Raw genomic sequence first — 18,953 nt, forward strand, 5'->3', positions numbered from 1 at the left:
TCTCATAAGCTGAGTTGCCACCACCTTTGATTCGCCCTGTGACAGTGGTGCTGTCAGCAAATTTGAAAACAAGTGGTGTCAGCAAACATGTACAAAACAATAGCATTATGTAGAATAAAGTGTTACAGTACAGGTAGGCAATAAGATGCAAGGTCTGTAATGAGGTAGGTTCTGAGTTTGTCTGTCTTAGCAGACTAGTAAACTGTTCAATAATCTTACAATGGTATTAAGGGTAGAACCTTGAGCATGGTGGGATGTGCTTTCAGGCTTTTGTATCTTCTACTCAATGAGAGGGGGAGAAGAGAGACTGGGGTAGGTGGGGTCATTGATTATGCTGGCTTCTCTCATGTAGACATTGTTCAGCGCAACTCTGCAGATAGTAGGAGAGATTGTGTAAACTAGGATTGAATTATTTGGAATCTCGGAGTGCAAGCGTAAGTTACTGTGTATTCATTTTTATTTATGGCCCATTCCTAACTGCTGCTTGACAAGTTGAGGTCCAGTTCTTATCTTGAGCCACCGGATGAGCGGTTGGGGGGGGGGGGGTGTCAGGAATGCGAATGAACAGGGCTCAGGCAGCAATAAGCAGTCTGTTGGTGAATCAGAAACAGGTTTAATATTACAAAGTTGTACGATTTGCAGTTTGTTGTTTTGCAGTAGCAATACATTGTAAAGTATTGCATTAGTGTAAAGTAAAATGTAACTAATGCAGAAAGAAAGGAATAGTGAGGTAGTGTTCGTGGACTGTAAAGAAATCTGATGGTAGTGGGGAAGAATTGTTGAGTGTGGGTTTCGGGCTGTACCTCCCCAATGGTAATAAGAGGGCATGTCCTGGATGGTGAGGGTTGTCAGCCTCCTGAAAGTGTCCTTGATGTGGGGATGGTTGTGCCCATAATGTAGTGGCTGAGTACAACACTCTGCAGACTCTTGCGATCAATACCAGACAGTGATACAGCCAGTCAGAATGTCTCCATGTGTATCTCTAGAAATTTGCCAGAGTCTGTGGTGACATACCAAATCTTCTCAAGCTTCTAATGAAGTATGGCTGTTGGAGTACCTTCTTCCTAACTGCATCAATATGATGGGCTCAGGGTAGATCCTCTGAGATGTTGACACTCGGGAATTTGAAGCTGCTCACCCTTTCCGCTGCTGACCACTCGACCAGGACTGGGATGTGTTCCCCTGACTCCTCTTTCCTGAAGTCCACAGTCATTTCTGTGGCTTTGCTGACAGAGTGCGAGGTTGCTGTCATGACATCTCAACGAGCATATATCTCACTCCTGTATGCCTCCTCATTGCCCTTTGAGTTTCTGCCAACAACAGTGGTGTTATTGGTGAACTTACAGATGGAGTTTGAGCCACCCCTCTGAGAGCTCAGCAGCTGGAACAGTCCCCGCAGGAAGAAGGACAGGATCCGCTGACCTCTGGTACCCCTGGGTTAGGACTGTGGGCAGAGGAGTATGGACAGGCAAGACTGTCAGTACAGACAGATTGACGGAAGGGCCTATTTTTGCACTCTTTATCTCTGACTCCAAGGACAGTTATAATAAAAAGCTCTGGGTGGGATGGGATGTGCATGCTGTCATTCATCCTGACAGAAGAGGAGTATTACGTTTGGCTGAGCCGGCTGTCTGAAAAAGCTATTTAGATCTTCGCGGAGCCCAGTTTAACCACTGCTGCTTGTTTCTTCTCCTCTCCCTCCTCCCCTTTCTCCTCTCCCCAACAACAGGACCGGTGTTGCAACTTCAACCAACACCGTGGAAGGATACACTGAGGGAAACGGGGATACTGCACAGCACCCAGGTACTTGGGAGTGGAGTGAAACTAGGGGTGTGGAGGGAGTCTTTGGGACACTGTCAAGAGAGCTTCATCCTGTGTCTGATCCTGGGAGTGTGTTATGCGATGGTGTGGGGGGAGCTTGACTCCATGTCTGATCCCGGGTGTGTGCGATGGGATGGCACTAAGGGAACTTCTGCCTGTGTTTAACCCTGTCCCTCTACTTCTCCCCCCGCCCCCATACATAGGCGTGGTGTTACTCAACTGTGTGGAACGGACGCTGGGTCAGCAGGGGACCCAGGACGTGGACGCCTCATCTGGCAGGCCGACTTTCCAGAATGTGTTCAGCACCGAGCATGCCCTGCAGCAGCTACCCAACAGCTTGGCCGTTCTGGAGCGCCCTGAGTGTGTCTACGTCACCAGCAGAGGAGGCTGCAAGATGCAGAGCAGTCCTGCCCTGCAGTACAACGCACACCACAGACAGGTACTGCCCCACAGAAGCCACTCTCCTGCTCCTCAGTGGTAGTCGCTGCCTTTTCCTTGGGAATATTGTGGAACAAAGGTACTTCAGTGTCACAGGCAGACGTGGCAGTGAAGAAGGTGTTTGGCACACACTCCTCCATCATTCAGGGCACTGAGTACAGAGTTGGGATGTTTTATGCAGTTGTGCAGGACATCAGTGAGGCCGCACTTGGAGTATTGCGTTCACTTTTGATCACCCTGCTGTAGGAAGCTGCGCACAGTACAGAAGGGGACTTACGATGTTATTGCTGATACTCAAGGAATTGAGTTAGGAGAGAGAGGTTGGAACTTTATTCCTTGGAGTGTAGGAGACTGAGGGATTACCTTACAAAGCTGTGTAAGTCACGAGTGGTATAGGTCAGTTGAAGGTGGTTATCAGGATTTACAGGGGGATTTTGATCTGCTGAATAAATTGGCCAGAGAATGGCAAATGGAGTTTAATTCAGTATAGTGTGAGGTGTTACGTTTTAGGAAGACAAAACAGGGTAGGACTTTCACAGTGAACAGAAGGAGCCTGGGGAGTGTTGTAGAACAGAGGAACTTAGGAATACAAATCATTATTCCAAGTTCTCTCTGTCCCTCAACAGATTCATCTGTCTCTCTGTCTATCCTAACTTTACTCCATCAATTTCTTTGTCCTTTGCTTTCTCACTCACTCCTTCCACTGATCTCTCCTTCCCTGTCCCTCCAGCACACGCTCTCCATCCGTCCCTCTTGCCCTCTCCTGCAAATGTCTCCATCTTATGAGTGTGCGCGCGTGCGCCTGTCTCTGTTTCTGTCTCTCTCTCCCCCTCCCCTCCTTCTGTCAGACCCTCACTACCTCTGCCAATCTCTCCATCCCTCCCTCCACCGTTTCCTCCAACTTGTTATCTGTCCCTCCCTCCATCTATCGCCACCCCCGCACTGATCTCTCTATCCCTCTGTCTTCCTCCCTTCAACGTTCCTTCCATCTCAGTCTGTCCCTCCTTCCCTCCACGGCTCCTACCATCTCTCCAACTGCCTGGCGATGTTGTAGAACAATGGGACCTAGGGGTTTGGCTGCATGCTTCCCAGAAACCAGTGTTAGCAGGTAGACAGGGTGGCAGAGTTAGCAGTGGGAGGATGCAGGGTTGTTTCTCAGACTGGAGGCCGGTGCCCAGTGGTGTACCACAGGGATCAGTGCTGAGCCACTGTCAATTGCCACCTACATTAACGGTCTGGATGACAGTGTTGTTCATGCATCTAGTAGTCAGCGGAAGACACCAAAGCTGGTGAATGATGAAGAGCTTTGTCAGGGGTTACGGTGTGGTCTTGATCGGCTGGGGAAGTGGGGAATATCCTGTGACGCCCTGATGGATAGATAGGGAGCAGGTAGTGCATGGACTAGTTCTGGTGGGGGAAGTGGGTAGTGTTCTATGTGCCTTATTCATTAATGGAGTGAATCTCTCTACAGGTCACACAGAACAAGGAGGGAATGACTGGTAGCAGCCCCATCTTGCCCACCTCCTCCTCCTCCTCTTCTTCCTCCTCCTCCTCCTCTTCCTCTTCCTCCTCATCTTGCTCCTCCTCCTCCTCTTCCTCCTCTGCCTCCTCGTCATCCTCCTCCTCCTCCTCCTCTCCAGCCTCCAGTGCGGGAGCCTCTCCAGCCCACCCTGGCTGCCTGGCCAACGACTCCCTGGATGGGCTGGGCTCACTGAGGGGGCATGGCCGGGTATCGCTAAGCCCTGGGCTCTGGGAGCCCAGCCAGGCACACCAGGCCGGCAAGGGCCAAGCCTGGGACAAGACGCAGGCTGAGATCGCTGAGCAGGCCAAGCACGTGAGTGAGCAGTGGGGGGTGGGGGTGGTGTCTGAAGGGGATCATGATCTGAAACACCCACACCCGCTCGCCGTCTCCACGTTCCTGTCTCTTACCAGCAGTACTGACCCCCCTCCTTCCTACTCTCCCCGTCTGCGACTGCCTATTTCCCTCCTCTTCCTCCCCCTCATCCCTCTGCCTGGGATTGTCTCCCACCCTCAGTGTTTCAGTACGGGACTGCCCTACCCCTCCTATCTGGCTGACTGCCCCTCCCCTCCCTCATCCTGCAGGAGGCGAAGATTGAGCACCGGATTGCTGAATTGCGCCGGGAGGGTCTGTGGTCTCTGAGGCGGCTGAACCGTGTGACGGAGCCCATCCGTCCGAAGGCCCAGTGGGACTACCTGTGTGAGGAAATGCAGTGGCTGTCAGCCGACTTCTCCCAGGAGCGGCGTTGGAAGAGGGGTGTGGCGAGGAAGGTGAGTGCCCCGTCCCCCGTCCCCCTTCCCTGGGAAATCGAGCAGGGAGGGTCCATCCACTCTAGGATGGATCCTGGGATCCATACACTTGGCCTGGGAGAACGTAGAGCATAGAACAGTGTAGGAACAGTGAGAGAGGAGAGCATAGGAGCCGTCTCTTCATCCCACGCTCGCCCAGTAGGTGAGTGGTTAGCTCTATTTGTCAATGTACATCAAAACATACAGTGAAATGCTTTTTAACTCTACTGTGATGTCCTGTTCTGTTGGCACAGCCCTCTGTGGCCTGCTGTACACACTTCATGGACAGCATGGTGGCACGGTAGTGTGATCACTGTAGCACTGCATGTCAGCAACCTGGATTCACAGTAGTACAGTGGTTAGTGAAATGCTTCACAGTGCCAGCATCTGGGATATAATTCCCACTGCTGTCTGTAAGGAATCTGTACGTTCTTCCCTTGACCACGTGGATTTCCTCTGGGTGTGCTTTTGGCACTGGCAGCGTGACTGCACTTAACATTAACCTATATATCTTTGAAATGTGGGAGGAATGTGCCCCCAGCACCTTCTGGGACTGCATTGTTTGTCGTCATAAAGAACACATTTCACTGTATGTTTCGATGTATGTGTAACAAGGCTAATCCCTGTAACCTCTCCCCTGTTGGGACAAGCAGAACTGCACACAGTATTCCAGATGCAGCATAACTGGAGTCTTATAAAGCTACAGTACAACTTACTGACTCTTGAACTTAATTCCTCGACCAATAAAGGCAAGCATGCTGTATACCTTCTTTACCACCCTATCTACTTCTGTGGCCAATTTCAGGGAGCTGTGGACTTGGACCCTAAGATCTCTCGGTACATTAGTACTATTAAGGGTCTTGCCATTCACTGTGTCCTCTCCATTTACATTTGCTCTCTTAAAGATGCAGCATCTCACATTTCCCTGCCCAACATGGAGTGAAACCCCTCTTGTTGTTCCTTCATACATCCCCATGGTTAAACGCAGGCTAAAAACTCTTCCACCGTCTATTCACATAACTGAGAAGTATTACGCCGTGCTCTTTGGTGACCTTCTACACCATCATAAGTCCCAGCTAGACAAGGCTGTGCTCCATCGCTTGTATCTTAGGACCTCCACCTTCCCACCAGGAGTGAGACCTGGGTCCCCTGGTGGTGTTCAACTTTTCCCACAGATCCCCAAGGCTCCCTCTTACTGGAGATCAATTCTTTTGGCCTGGACCAGGTGGCAAGGACAGTTCTGCGATTCCATGAGGACCTGCGGCAGAAGGAAGAGAGGGCCAAAAGGGAAGAGCAGGCCAAACTCCGCCGCATTGCCTCCAATGTTGCCAAGGAGGTCAAGCAGTTCTGGGCCAACGTGGAGAAGGTAAGAGTCGAGGGGCAGGCATGGCGCTGGGAGGGCAAGGGGTAGAGGGGGTGAGGAGCTGTTTCTCATTGGGAGATCTGTCCCTTCACGCACTTCAGGGACCAGATGTAAAGCGAAGCACAACCTTGTTCTGTACTGGGGGGTGGGGGGGAGGGTTGCACCCAGGAGCAGTCTGCCCTCTAAACAGGTCTCTGCCCTTGCCCTCATGGGCAGGGATTTGGTAACTGGGGCTCAGAGTGAATCTCCGGAGCGAGTCATAGCCAGCCGTGGCAGTGCTGAGCTGTGTTCAAAGCTGGAGGTACAAAATTACCATCCAATGCCAGGTTGGCAGGGAAACTTGTAGACGATATTGAAATTTGTGGTAGTGTGTGCGTTACTGGTGGGACTGATCAGTTGGTAAAGAGTGATGGCAGATGGAGTTTAACCCTGACCGGCGTTAGGTGGTGCATTTTGCAAGATCTAATGAGGGTAAGAATGATCGGGAATACTGAGGAACAGAAGGACCTCTGCTACAAGGATAGGGAGCTTGGTGTACGAGAGTGGTAAACACTGTGTATGCTGGGGCAGAGTAATCCCCATCATTCACACAATACTGGCCACCATTCATGGGCTCCGGGACATTGTTAAGTTGCAGAACCTTGGCTGGCTCAGGCTGTGTGAAGCCCACACCATAGGATGTGCTGGATTGCGCAGTCGAGTGATTCCACGTGTTTATGTGCACGGTGATGCAGCTAGCATGAGGCTTCCAGAATGTCCTCATCTTGCCCAATGAAGGCAGAGAGTGGTTGTAGATGGGGCATCCTCTGCTTGGAGGTCGATGACTACTGGTGTTCCTCGAGGATCTGTTCTGGGACCCCACTCTTTGTGGTTTTTGTATCTATGACTTTTTCTTATATCAGTATCTTGGATGAGGAAGTGAAAGATAGGTTAGTAAATTTGCAAATGATACGAAGGTTGGTGGTGTGGTTGTGTAGAACATGATGGGATGCAGAGCTATGCTGAAAAGTGGAGATGGAGTTTACTTGTAAAGTTGAATTTGAAGACAGAATACTGGGTTAATGGCAGGATTCTTAACAGTGTAGACGAAAAGATGGAGTTGCTGCACAATTTGATGGGTAGTTATGAAGGCATTTGGTATGCTGGCCTCATTAGTCATGTGATTAAGTTCAAGAGGGTTTTTTTTACACAGTGATTGGTGTATGGACTTTGTTGCTGGGGTGATGGTAGAGGCAACCACATTTTGGAGATATAAGGGATATAGATAGGCATATAGATGAAAGAAAAATCATGGCCTGTGTGGGAGAGAAGGGTCTGTGGACCCCTTGCTTAATCGTATTGGTCCATGACATCAAAAAGGTTTGGAACCCGTAGTTGGATTGATCATGGAGTAGGTTAAAACATCATTCCTTTGTGGGATGAAGAATCCGTTCTGTGCTATACCTTTCTATGTTCCAAATGTTGCTACTGTTCCTGCCTCAGCAAGTATTTCTGGCAGCTCATTCCAAATATGTGCCACTCTCTACATAAAGTAGCTGGGAGAAAGAAGAGTGGAGTGCTCTGTGGGAGTGAAGAGTTAGATTGTTGATGGAGTTGGTTAAAAGCTTGGCACACCCTTGTGGGCCAACGGGCCTATCCTGTGCTGTAGTGTTCTATGTTCCGGGCTGTGAGGAAACGATATGAGTCAGCTGCACCTTTCCTCGTTCCCTGTCACGCACTGTTGAACTTGAACATAGGGTTGCCAACTGTCCCGTGTTTGCTGGGACATCCCATATATTGGGCTAAATTGGTTCGTCCTGTATTTCCCCCGCTAAGGTAGAGCGTTCCTATGAAACCTTCCGTGCCGAAATGGCGTGAAGCGAAGAAGCAATTACCATTAATTTATATGGGAAAAATTTTTGAGCATTCCCAGACCCAAAAAATAACCTGCCAAATCATACCAAATAACACATACCCAAAAATAAATAACACTAACCTATGGTAAAAGCAGGAATGATATGATAAATACACAGCCTATATAAAGTAGAAATAATGTATGTACAGTATAGACAGGAAGATGAAGGCAAAACCAATTTGTGGGAGAGAAAAAAATCAGCACGTAGGCACATGCACGTGTTAACACATGCGCACACAGGTGCCCGCGCAAGGCTTCATGATCATGGTAGTCTTTCCTGGGGTAAAGTGTCCCGGGATTTGACTGCTACTTTTGTCCGTTACTTGGGAGTGAGAAAGTTGGCAACCCTAACTGTAAAAGCCATGTTGAGCTGAGTTTAACCGGATTTGAACACCCCCCGGTCAGCTGGTTCGCAAGAATATTGTCAATATTAAAGCGGTCCGCGGTGCAAAAAAGGTTGGGGACCCCTGCCCTAAATAAAGAGGACAGAGATAGAATGATTCCAATAGGGGGAGAGTCGGATCAGAGGTTACATTCTGGGAATAGAAGGACGCTCCATTGAAACAGAGATGAGAAGTTATTTCCTTCGCCAGAGAGTGGTGAGTCTGTGGCATTCATTGTCACAGATGGCTGTGTGGAGGCCAAGTCACTGGGTGTATTTAATGCAGAGATTGATAGCTAGGGTGTCGCAGGTTACGGGGAAAGGGCAGGAAAATGAGTTTGAGAAGGATAATAAATCAACTATGATGGAATGTCAGCGCGGTCTCAATGGGTCAAGTGACCTAATGCTGCTCCTATGTCTTCATAGATTTTTATCTGCCTCTGCTGCCCCACCTGGAACTGGAGCTGCTGCTCCTGGTTTGCTGACTCCTCTCACCTTCTGTCCCTTCCTCAGGTGGTCCAGTTCAAGCAGCAGTCACGCCTGGAAGAGCGGCGCAAGAAGGCCCTCGACCTGCAGCTTGACTTCATTGTGGGGCAGACTGAGAAATATTCCGACCTACTCAGTCAGAGTTTGCAGGAGTCCTTGCCGACCAGCAAGCCTGGCTCTTCTCTGCTCGGCTCCTCCTTGGCTGGGTCCGGAGCCTCCAGCCCCCCGGCTTCTGGCTCTGCCACGGAGGACGAAGGTGAGTGCCCAACAGTGTTCCGTCTAATTCGTAATGATACGAGCAAAAATCTTATGCTGTGCAATTTTTCCCCCAGTGACAACGATGTGTGGACTGAATAGTTTCAATAAAAAACAGTACAAATAGGACAGTTCTAAAATCTGTAGACAGATAATCGCAAGCTCTACGTTGTTGACATTGCTCGCATCAGAAACTGGAGAAGGAAATGTGATTGTGTATGATCGTGAAGTATACTTAACATGCCAACGAGGTAGAGGGTGACAACCTTGTGTGCACACCTTAGAGGGAACATTAGTGCCGGTATCAGTCCGTTTGCTCCCTGCCATCCCTCCCGACCTGTCACACACTCCCTGGGATTAACAGAGGGAAGCTCCCTCCACGTGTCTACTCTGTTTGCACTGATCCTGGTTTGTTCTTCTGTTCTCCCATCAGCTCTCTCCCCAGATTGTACCTCACAGAGGCTGGGGGGTGGGGTGTGGTTTGACACTGAGTGGACGACAGAATGAAAGAGTGGGAGGGGGGTCGAAGGGGGAAGTAGAAAGGTGGGGACACAGGAGGCAGAGGTGTGACTGATGGGGAGATGGAGAAGGGTGCGGAGTGATGGTGGTGACGGGCAAGGGGGGGAGACTGAGAAAGTGAGGGGTAGAGAGGTGGGTCATGGTAGTTCAGGAGGAAGTGGATACAGGGAGAGTGTGGGGGCATAAGAAGACATGGCGAAAAGGGAGAGTTAAGGAGGGCGATACGTGGGCAGAGAGGGACAGAGAAAGGATTTGTATCAGCCAGTTTAACTGATCCTCTGCATCGTTGGGACATGGTTAAAAAAGAATCAGAGTACCAGGAAGACTGGTGTAGTAACTGGAGGGCATTCAGCTGGATTGTTGCTGCTGGAGAAGTGGTGGGAGTTTGTGGGGCAGAGTTGCAGCTGGTGATTGAAGCGGGCACCCCTTCCCGCTACACTGACCTTTACCTTCTCCCATCTCTCTGCTCCTGCGCATGCTCCCACCACAGATTTCGAGCCACAGGAAGAGGAGGACGATGAGGAGACCATTGAGGTGGAGGAGAGGCGTGCAGGTAACGACACTGAGGCCCGGCGCCGGGAGATTGAGATGCTGCGCAGGGAGAGCGAGCTGCCGCTGGAAGAGGTGCTGCGTTCCCTGCCGGCGGCCACCGCGACCACCTGCCGGCGGGCCACCAGTGAAGACGGCTGCTGGAGCTCCTCTGAGGAGGAGGAGGAGGAGGAGGAGGAAGAGAGAAGGCCACCCAGGACACGGGAGGTGAGCAGTGCCCACGGCTCCAACCAGCAGTGGCTTTTGTATGGTCAGTGTCCGAAGGGAGTAGAGGTTCAGGAGAGGCTCTGGCTGCTGCTGTTGACTGCTGAGAACTTTTTGGCCTCAACACCAAGCATATGCCTGGTGTAAATCTAATACTGTGCATCAGCCAGGTAACGTTATCCCTACTGTAAAGAATGGTGTAGTTAGCATCAAGCTATGGCAATGCTTTTCAGCAACAGGAACTGCAAATCTGGTCAGGCTTAATGGGAAGTTGAACGTTGTTAAATACAGAGATCCTGGATTAAAAACCTGCTTGCCTCTGCCAGAAATCTTAAACTGGGGAGGAAGTTTGTCTTTCAGCAGGACGAGGACCCAAAGCATACTGTCAGGGCAATCATGAAGGGGCTTCAAATGAAGAAAGTTGATGTCCTTGACTGATCCAGTCAAAATCCTGACCTTAACTTGATTGAATATCTCTGGTAGGACCTCAAGATTGCTGTCTGCTGCTGCTCCCCAACTAAGCTGGCACAGCTTGAGCAATTTTGCAAGGAGGAATGGGCAAATTTTGTTCCATCATGTTGTGCAAAGCTCAGGGAGACTTATCCAAAAAAGAGCTGTGAGAGATGGTTCAGCTGGGTGCTGAACAAAAGGGGACGAACATTTCAGGTTTTGAATTTTTAGTTTTTCATGCTTTACAATTTTCCCTCGACTATGGGGGAAAGAATGTGATTCACAAATGAAAATTCTGAGTTAAATTGATCAAAGTCCCTGGTCATAATACTCATATGTGTGACCGGACGGTTGTGGGCTGAATACTTCATCAAGGTACAGTATGTTTTATGACTAAAGAAAGCTTTTGGCACATTGGCCTGCATATTTTAGGGCATTGAGTACAGGAGTTGTCATGTTGAAGTTGTATGAGAGTGAAGTTGAATTTCTGGTCACCTACTTGAATGGGTATGGAGAAAAATTAGAATGATGTTGTCAGGACTTGGGACCTCAGTTTTTGGAAAAAGTTGAATAGGTTAGGATTTGATTCCCTGGAGTCTCAGAGATTGAGGGAAGATCTTAGAGGTATACAAAATGATTAGGGGTATAGATAGGGTAAATGCATGCAGGCTTTATCTAAGCAGGTTGGGTGAGTCGAGAACTGGAGCTCATAGGTTTCATGTGAAAGGTGAAAGATTGAAGAGGAATCGGAGGGGGAGCTTCTTCACTCAGCTGGCAGAAGTGGTTGTGAGTTCAATTGTAAGATTCAAGAGAAGTTTAGATAGGATCATGGGGATATGGAGGGCTATGGCCTGTGTGCAGAAGGGTAAGGTTGGGCATGGACTAAATGGGCCAAAGGGCCTGTCTGTGTGCTGTAGTTCTCACTGATTTTACCAATACTTGTTACCCCATTCCCCGCTCAGTGTGTTTGAGACTACACTGCTCCACTGTTAAACTGCTCAACATTCCTTTCCTCTCTATCATGCAGAACAACCGGCGGTGTTCGACTCGCAGGCGGCCAAGGCGAAGGTCTTCCCAGGAACTGGATGATGAGGAGTTTAACGCTGACCACGAGGAAGGTAGCCACATGATCTGCCCCCCACCTCACCCCACCCCCGGCATCAGACTTTAAGTGGTTACAGATTCATGGGAATGGTTTACTGGGATCTAATCCAGGTGTTTGGAGGGTTTATGTTTAAAATAACAGGTTCCTGGGAGCGGGGTACAGGCTGTGAAGGGCTCTTATGATCCTGCTGACTCACTGAGGTGCTATCTGTACAGATGAGGATGATGAGTGGACGATTGATGCGGAGGAGGAGCTGGCAGGAGATGTGGACCACGCAGCCGAGCTGGACGAACTGGCCAGAGAAAGTAAGGCTGTAGATACTATGATTCTGTCTGAGATTCCTCACCCTCTGCTTTTAAAATGCTCATTTACCTCCTTCCTGTCCCTGTGCAGGTGAATTGCCCGTTGCTGATCTGCTGCGCAAGTATGGCCGAGCTTTCACAGAGCCTTTTGAGGCACTGGACTCCCCCTCTGAGGGCACCTCTGACTCAGAGGATGATGGCGAGGGTGAGGTTGGCGAGGATACCACATCTGAGTATGAGGAGAGCAGCCATTCTTCTGGTGAGGGAGCACACCCTCCTCACAGCCCTATACCGGTACCCAAGCTAATCCCATGGCCTAGTTAGTGTCAATCCCCACACTAATCCTATTACTCTCCTCTCTCTCCACAGCCTTGTGTCACTTCTCACAATGATCCCACTGCCCTGATCTCTCCCCATAGCCTTGTGTCGCTCCTCACACTAATCTGTTGCACTCTATCCCCCGTAGCCCTGTATTGCTCCCCACACTCATCCTGCTCCACTCTGTTCACAGCCCTGTTTGCTTCCCACACTAATCCTACTGTCCCGCTCTCCTCAGCCCTGTGTCACTCCCCACACTAATCCTACTGCCCTACTTTCTCCACAGCCCTGTATTGCTCCCCACTCTAATGCTACTGCCCCACTCTCTCCCCCCACAGCCCTGTGGCAGTACCTAAACTAACCCCACTGCCTCCACAGTGCTGTATCTGTCCATCAGGTGTGGTTGCGGTGGTTACAATTACAACATTTGCAAGCTGTTTGGAGGGGAAAGAGGGCAAACGTGGGCAGTGGGAATAAAGCAGCTGGACATTGTGGTCAGTTGGGATGGGTTGGGTGGAAGGGCCTTTTCCCTCACTAATTGTCCCCACTATTTCCTCCCTCACGGAAACCCTGTGGCTTGATCCCGTGTTATTATGCTGCTGCTGTCCAGCAGTTACTCACCCTTCCCATCCCTTCACAGATTCTGACGACTTGACGGCAACAGAGGATGAGGAGGAGGAAGAGGAGGATGAAGAGGATGAGGAGGAGCAGGAGATTGGTGTTGAGTACTTACTGCAGGACGGCTTGGGAGATGAGGAGCTGAGCCGGGAGCCCACACCTTCCAGGGGCCCCAAGAAGGAAATCACAGACATTGCAGCTGCAGCTGAGAGCCTTCAGCCCAAGGGCTACACCCTAGCCACCACCCAGGTACCTTGTCTCATGTGCTGGTAGGGTGGGCAGTATTGGTTTGCTTTATGAATGTCACTTGCCCAGTTTGGTCCAGCAACTGCTCTGCAATAGACCACAAGAAACTGCAGAGTTGTGGACACAGCTCAGCACATCATGGAAAACTGCTCTCCCTTCATGAACGTTGGCTATGTTCTTGCTTACTTAATAAACATAGAAACATAGAAAATAGGTGCAGGAGTAGGCCATTCGGCCCTTCGAGCCTGCACCGCCATTTATTATGATCATGGCTGATCATCCAACTCAGAACCCAGCCTTCCCTCCATACCCCCTGACCCCTGTAGCCACAAGGGCCATATCTAACTTCCTTTTAAACATAGCTAATGAACTGGCCTCAACAGTTTGCTGTGGCAGAGAATTCCACAGATTCACCACTCTCTGTGTGAAGAAGTTTTTCCTAACCTCGGTCCTAAAAGGCTTCCCCTCTATCCTCAAACTGTGACCCCTCGTTCTAGACCTCCCCAACATCGGGAACAATCTTCCTGCATCTAGCCTGTCCAATCCCTTTAGGATCTTATACGTTTCAATCAGATCCCCCCTCAATCTTCTAAATTCCAACGAGTACAAGCCCAGTTCATCCAGTCTTTCTTCATATGAAAGACCTGCCATCCCAGGAATCAATCTGGTGAACCTTCTTTGTACTCCCTCTATGGCAAAGATGTCTTTCCTCAGATTAGGGGACCAAAACTGCACACAATACTCCAGGTGTGGTCTCACCAAGGCCTTGTACAACTGCAGTAGTACCTCCCTGCTCCTGTACTCGAATCCTCTCGCTATAAATGCCAGCATACCGTTCGCCTTTTTCACCGCCTGCTGTACCTGCATGCCCACTTTCAATGACTGGTGTATAATGACACCCAGGTCTCGTTGCACCTCCCCTTTTCCTAATCGGCCACCATTCAGATAATAATCTGTTTTCCTATTTTTGCCACCAAAGTGGATAACTTCACATTTATCCACATTAAATTGCATCTGCCATGAGTTTGCCCACTCACCCAACCTATCCAAGTCACCCTGCATCCTCTTAGCATCCTCCTCACTGCTAACACTGCCACCCAGCTTCGTGTCATCCGCAAACTTGGAGATGCTGCATTTAATTCCCTCATCCAAGTCATTAATATATATTGTAAACAACTGGGGTCCCAGCACTGAGCCTTGCGGTACCCCACTAGTCACCGCCTGCCATTCTGAAAAGGTCCCGTTTATTCCCACTCTTTGCTTCCTGTCTGCTAACCAATTCTCCACCCACACCAATACCTTACCCCCAATACCGTGTGCTTTAAGTTTGCACACTAATCTCCTATGTGGGACCTTGTCAAAAGCCTTTTGAAAATCCAAATATACCACATCCACTGGTTCTCCCCTATCCACTCTACTAGTTACATCCTCAAAAAATTCTATGAGATTCGTCAGACATGATTTTCCTTTCACAAATCCATGCTGACTTTGTCCGATCATTTCACCGCTTTCCAAATGTGCTGTTATCACATCCTTGATAACTGACTCCAGCAGTTTCCCCACCACCGACGTTAGGCTAACCGGCCTATAATTCCCCGGTTTCTCTCTCCCTCCTTTTTTAAAAAGTGGGGTTACATTAGCCACCCTCCAATCCTCAGGAACTAGTCCAGAATCTAACGAGTTTTGAAAAATTATCACTAATGCATCCACTATTTCTTGGGCCACTTCCTTAAGCACTCTGGGATGCAGACCATCTGGCCCTGGGGATTTATCTGCCTTCAATCCCTTCAATTTACCTAACACCACTTCCCTACTAAAGCAGCCAGAATATTCCGAGGTCCCACATACACTGGATGTTTCCCTTCTCCCACCTTCTTCGGGGCAGAAATGAAACCCTGAAGCACATCCCACTAGGCTCAAGGACAGCTGCTCCGTTGTTATAGAACTATTGATTGGATGGTCACCTAATGCAGCACATGAATTTTGATCTTGTAGTCTATTTCATTATGATCTTGCACTTTATAGTTTACCTACATTGTGGTATCTTTCTAACTGTTAGGCGTTATGCTGCATTCTGTTATTGTTTTACCATGTTCTACCTCACTGCCCTGAGTAATGACTTGATCTTTATGAACACCATCCGACAAGAGCTCCATACTGTATCTCGGTGCATGGGACAATAATAAAGCAATAGCAATGTACTGAGTGAAATTAGTTATTATAAGATGATAGTTGAATTAATGGAAGACTAAAATCATAGCTTTTTTTTTACTGACATTTTTTAGTCTTTAACCAACTCAGGCTTATTTTTCACAGTATGTAGTGGTTCGGCCCTGCTTCCTGGCAAAGACAGTATAGCAGTTACAGTTGCAAGGAAGAGTTTGTGAACCCTTTGCAATTTTTTGGTTTTCTGCATTAATTACTCATAAAATGTGGTGTAATCTTCATCTCAGTCATAATAATAGACTAACACAATCTGCCTAAGCTAATTACACACGAAGAATTGTACTGAGTACACCATGTAAGCAATCACAATCCTGGTTCAAAAAAGTCTGTGAACCTTTGGGGTAATGCCTTCTATTAAAGCTGTTTGGAGTCAGGTGTTCCATCAATGAGATGAGATTGGAGGTGTGGGTTATAGAGATGCCCTGCCTTTTAAAAAAGGCACGCAGTCAGGTTACTGACAGAGCCTGCTCTTCCCAAAGAAAGATCTGTTTACGTGCACCATGGCTTGATCAAAGCAACTTTCAGAGGACCTTAGAAGAATTGTAGAGGAACTGGAAAAGGCTACAAAAACATTTCTAAAGACCTGAGTGTTCATCAGTCCAAGTAAAAGAAATTGCTTACAAATAGAGGAAATTCAGTTCTCTTGCTGGTTTCCTTAGGAGTGGGCGTTCTGTAAAGAGCACAACGTGCAATGCTGAAAGTGGTGGGAAAGAACCCAAGGGTAACAGCAAAAAGCCTGCAGAAATCTCTAGAACTTGCTAAAGACTCTGTTCATCTGTCCGTTATAAGAAAAACATGGAACAAGAATGGTGTTCATGGAAGGACACCACGGAGGAACCCACTGCTCTCCAAAAAAAAGAATATTGCTGCATTTCTGAAGTTTGCAGAAGACCACCCGGATGTTTCACATACTTCTGGGACAATGTTCTGTGGACAGATGAGACAAAGTTGAACTTATTGGCAGAAATGCACACTATGTTTGGAGGAAAAAGGGCACTGCACGCCAACACCAAAACCTCATACCAACTGTGAAGCATGGTGGAAGGAGCATCCTGGTTTGGGGCTGCTTTGCTGACTTGGGGCCTGGACAGCTTGCAATCGTTGAGGGAACAACAGATTCAAAATTGTATCAAGAGAATGTCAGGCTTGTGGTCCATCACCTGAAGCTTAATATAATTTGGATGATGCATCAAGACAATGATCTGAAATACAAGAGCAAGTCACCAACAGAGTGGCTTAAAAAGAAGAAAATTGTGTTTTGGAATGGCCAAGTTAGAGTCCAGACCTTACCCCAATTGAGATGCTGTTCATGCAAGGTATCCCAGAAATATTGTGAACTAAAAACGTTTTCTATGGAGGAATGGTTTAAAATTCCTCCTTGCTGTTGTGCCAGTCTGAACAGCTACAGGAAATATTTGGTGGAGGTTATTGCTGCTAAGGGAGGTTCTACTAGTTATTAAATACAAAGGTTCACATACTATTCCCAACCTGGACTGTGAATGATTAAACAATATGTTCAATAAAGACATGAAAAATATTTGTGTGTTTGTCTATTATTGTTACTCAGATGAAGATCAGACCACTTTTTATGAGTGTAATTAATGCAGAAAAACAGGTAATTGCAAAGGGTTCACAAACTTTTTCTTGCAACTGTACAAAACGGTTTATTATTTTTCACTGGCTAAGTATTAGCACATAATTGGTATTATCGTTGATTGGTTTATTCTTCTCTAAGGAATTTCTGTTATCTGGATTATGAAGGTGATAATTTTTTCGAAGGTGATAATTTTTTCAAAGGCACCATCTTTTCATTGAATCTCTGCTTTACTTCTCAGCTTCTCACTTAGTTTCAAGTGCTCTGCATCTTTGTTAACTTCAAAATAAACAATCGTGAACAATCAATGAGTCAGTTTCTCACTTATTCCTGAACTAAATGAATCCAGGGTTTGAAAGTTACGGAGATCCGACAATACAGATCATACCATTACACAGAATGCAGAATAAAGTTTTACAGTCACAGAGGACGTACAATGCAGGCAAACAATAAGGTGCAAGAGGCACAAGATAGTGTGTGGTCAAAAGTTGGTCTTATCATACTTGTGTCTTATAACAGTGGGATAGAAGCTGTCCTTGAGGTTGGTGCTTTCACGGTTTTGTATCTTCTGCATGACCGTAAGCAGCTTCCCTGGGGAAATAGCCATACCTGCTTTTAAGCAACGGACACAAAATGTTGGAGGAACTCAGTAGGCCAGGCAGCCTCGAGTGCCCCATGATCAGTGTTCCATAAGTAATGGGTGGGAGTTTAAGCTCTCATGGGCACGCTCTGCTTGGGTTGGGGGGTGGTGGTGGTGGTTGCGTAATTGGATGCTGCTGCGTTAACTGTGTGCTTGCATGCTTGTGTCTCAGGTGAAGACACCAGTGCCCTCCCTGCTTCGTGGGACGCTGCGGGAGTACCAGCACATCGGCCTGGACTGGCTGGTTACCATGTATGAGAAGAAGCTGAACGGCATCCTGGCTGATGAGATGGGGCTGGGCAAGACCATCCAGACCATTGCCCTGCTTTCCCACCTGGCTACAGAGAAGGGTGAGTTCGCCGTTGGAAGTGGTGGGGTTGGGGGGTTGTCTCAGATCAGCCTGTCCTGATGGTCCTCCATTCATCCCATAGGGAACTGGGGCCCTCACCTCATCATCGTGCCCACCAGCGTGATGCTGAACTGGGAGATGGAATTCAAGAGGTGGTGTCCCTCTTTCAAGATCCTCACCTACTATGGTGTGCAGAAGGAGCGCAAACTGAAGCGGCAGGTACGTGTTGGGGGTGGGGGGGGCGGCGACTTCCCTTTGACCACTGGTGTCTTCAGCAGTCCTGCTCACCTTCCCTCTCCTGCACCCTCTGCCTTCCGTCTTGTCTCTCCTCCCTCGTATCCTGTCTCTTACTCGCTCTCTTGCACTTCCTCCCAATCCTTCTCTACTTCCCCCGCCCTCTTCTCTCCCATCCCTCTTCTTCCTCCTTTCTCATTGCATCCCATCTTGTCTCTTCCCTCCCTTCCCTCTTCCCTTCCATCCCATCTCATTCCTGCCATCCCGGTCTCCTTTCTTTCCCTCCCACTTCCTCTCTCCATCTCTCCTTGTCATCTTGTCTCTCTTTTTCTTCCTCTTTTGACTCCTATCTGATCTAGTCTTTCTCATGGCTCTTTCTCCTGTTTTATCTCTCCCATCCACTTGGGCTTGGATAGCTGCTGTGCATTTACCTGCCTCTCATCCCCCCCAGGGCTGGACCAAACCCAATGCTTTCCATGTCTGTATCACCTCCTACAAGCTGGTGCTCCAAGACCACCAAGCCTTCCGCCGCAAGAACTGGAAGTATATGATCTTGGATGAAGCGCAGAACATTAAGAACTTTAAGTCGCAGCGCTGGCAGTCCCTGCTCAAGTTTAACAGGTCAGTCGCCTGGAGACACAGACGCCGCTGCC

The 18,953-nt window shown here is 48.6% G+C and overlaps 1 protein-coding gene across 1 annotated transcript in view; it reads left to right on the forward strand.

Moving 5' to 3' along the window:
* Positions 1-18,953, forward strand: part of srcap (Snf2-related CREBBP activator protein) — a 70,471-nt gene that overhangs the window by 20,604 nt on the left and 30,914 nt on the right. The window contains exons 2-15 of the mRNA XM_063062973.1: positions 1,730-1,803; positions 2,025-2,260; positions 3,731-4,093; positions 4,363-4,548; positions 5,792-5,932; positions 8,719-8,947; positions 9,956-10,221; positions 11,696-11,786; positions 11,989-12,078; positions 12,167-12,334; positions 13,034-13,260; positions 17,890-18,067; positions 18,149-18,285; positions 18,752-18,921. Of these exons, the coding sequence (XP_062919043.1) occupies positions 2,216-2,260; positions 3,731-4,093; positions 4,363-4,548; positions 5,792-5,932; positions 8,719-8,947; positions 9,956-10,221; positions 11,696-11,786; positions 11,989-12,078; positions 12,167-12,334; positions 13,034-13,260; positions 17,890-18,067; positions 18,149-18,285; positions 18,752-18,921 (2,291 nt within the window). The 5' untranslated portion in view covers positions 1,730-1,803; positions 2,025-2,215. The remainder of the gene's footprint in view (positions 1-1,729; positions 1,804-2,024; positions 2,261-3,730; positions 4,094-4,362; positions 4,549-5,791; positions 5,933-8,718; positions 8,948-9,955; positions 10,222-11,695; positions 11,787-11,988; positions 12,079-12,166; positions 12,335-13,033; positions 13,261-17,889; positions 18,068-18,148; positions 18,286-18,751; positions 18,922-18,953) is intronic.

This window comes from Mobula hypostoma, chromosome 11 (assembly GCF_963921235.1).
Source record: "Mobula hypostoma chromosome 11, sMobHyp1.1, whole genome shotgun sequence".
In the NCBI taxonomy this organism is placed as follows: domain Eukaryota; kingdom Metazoa; phylum Chordata; class Chondrichthyes; order Myliobatiformes; family Myliobatidae; genus Mobula; species Mobula hypostoma.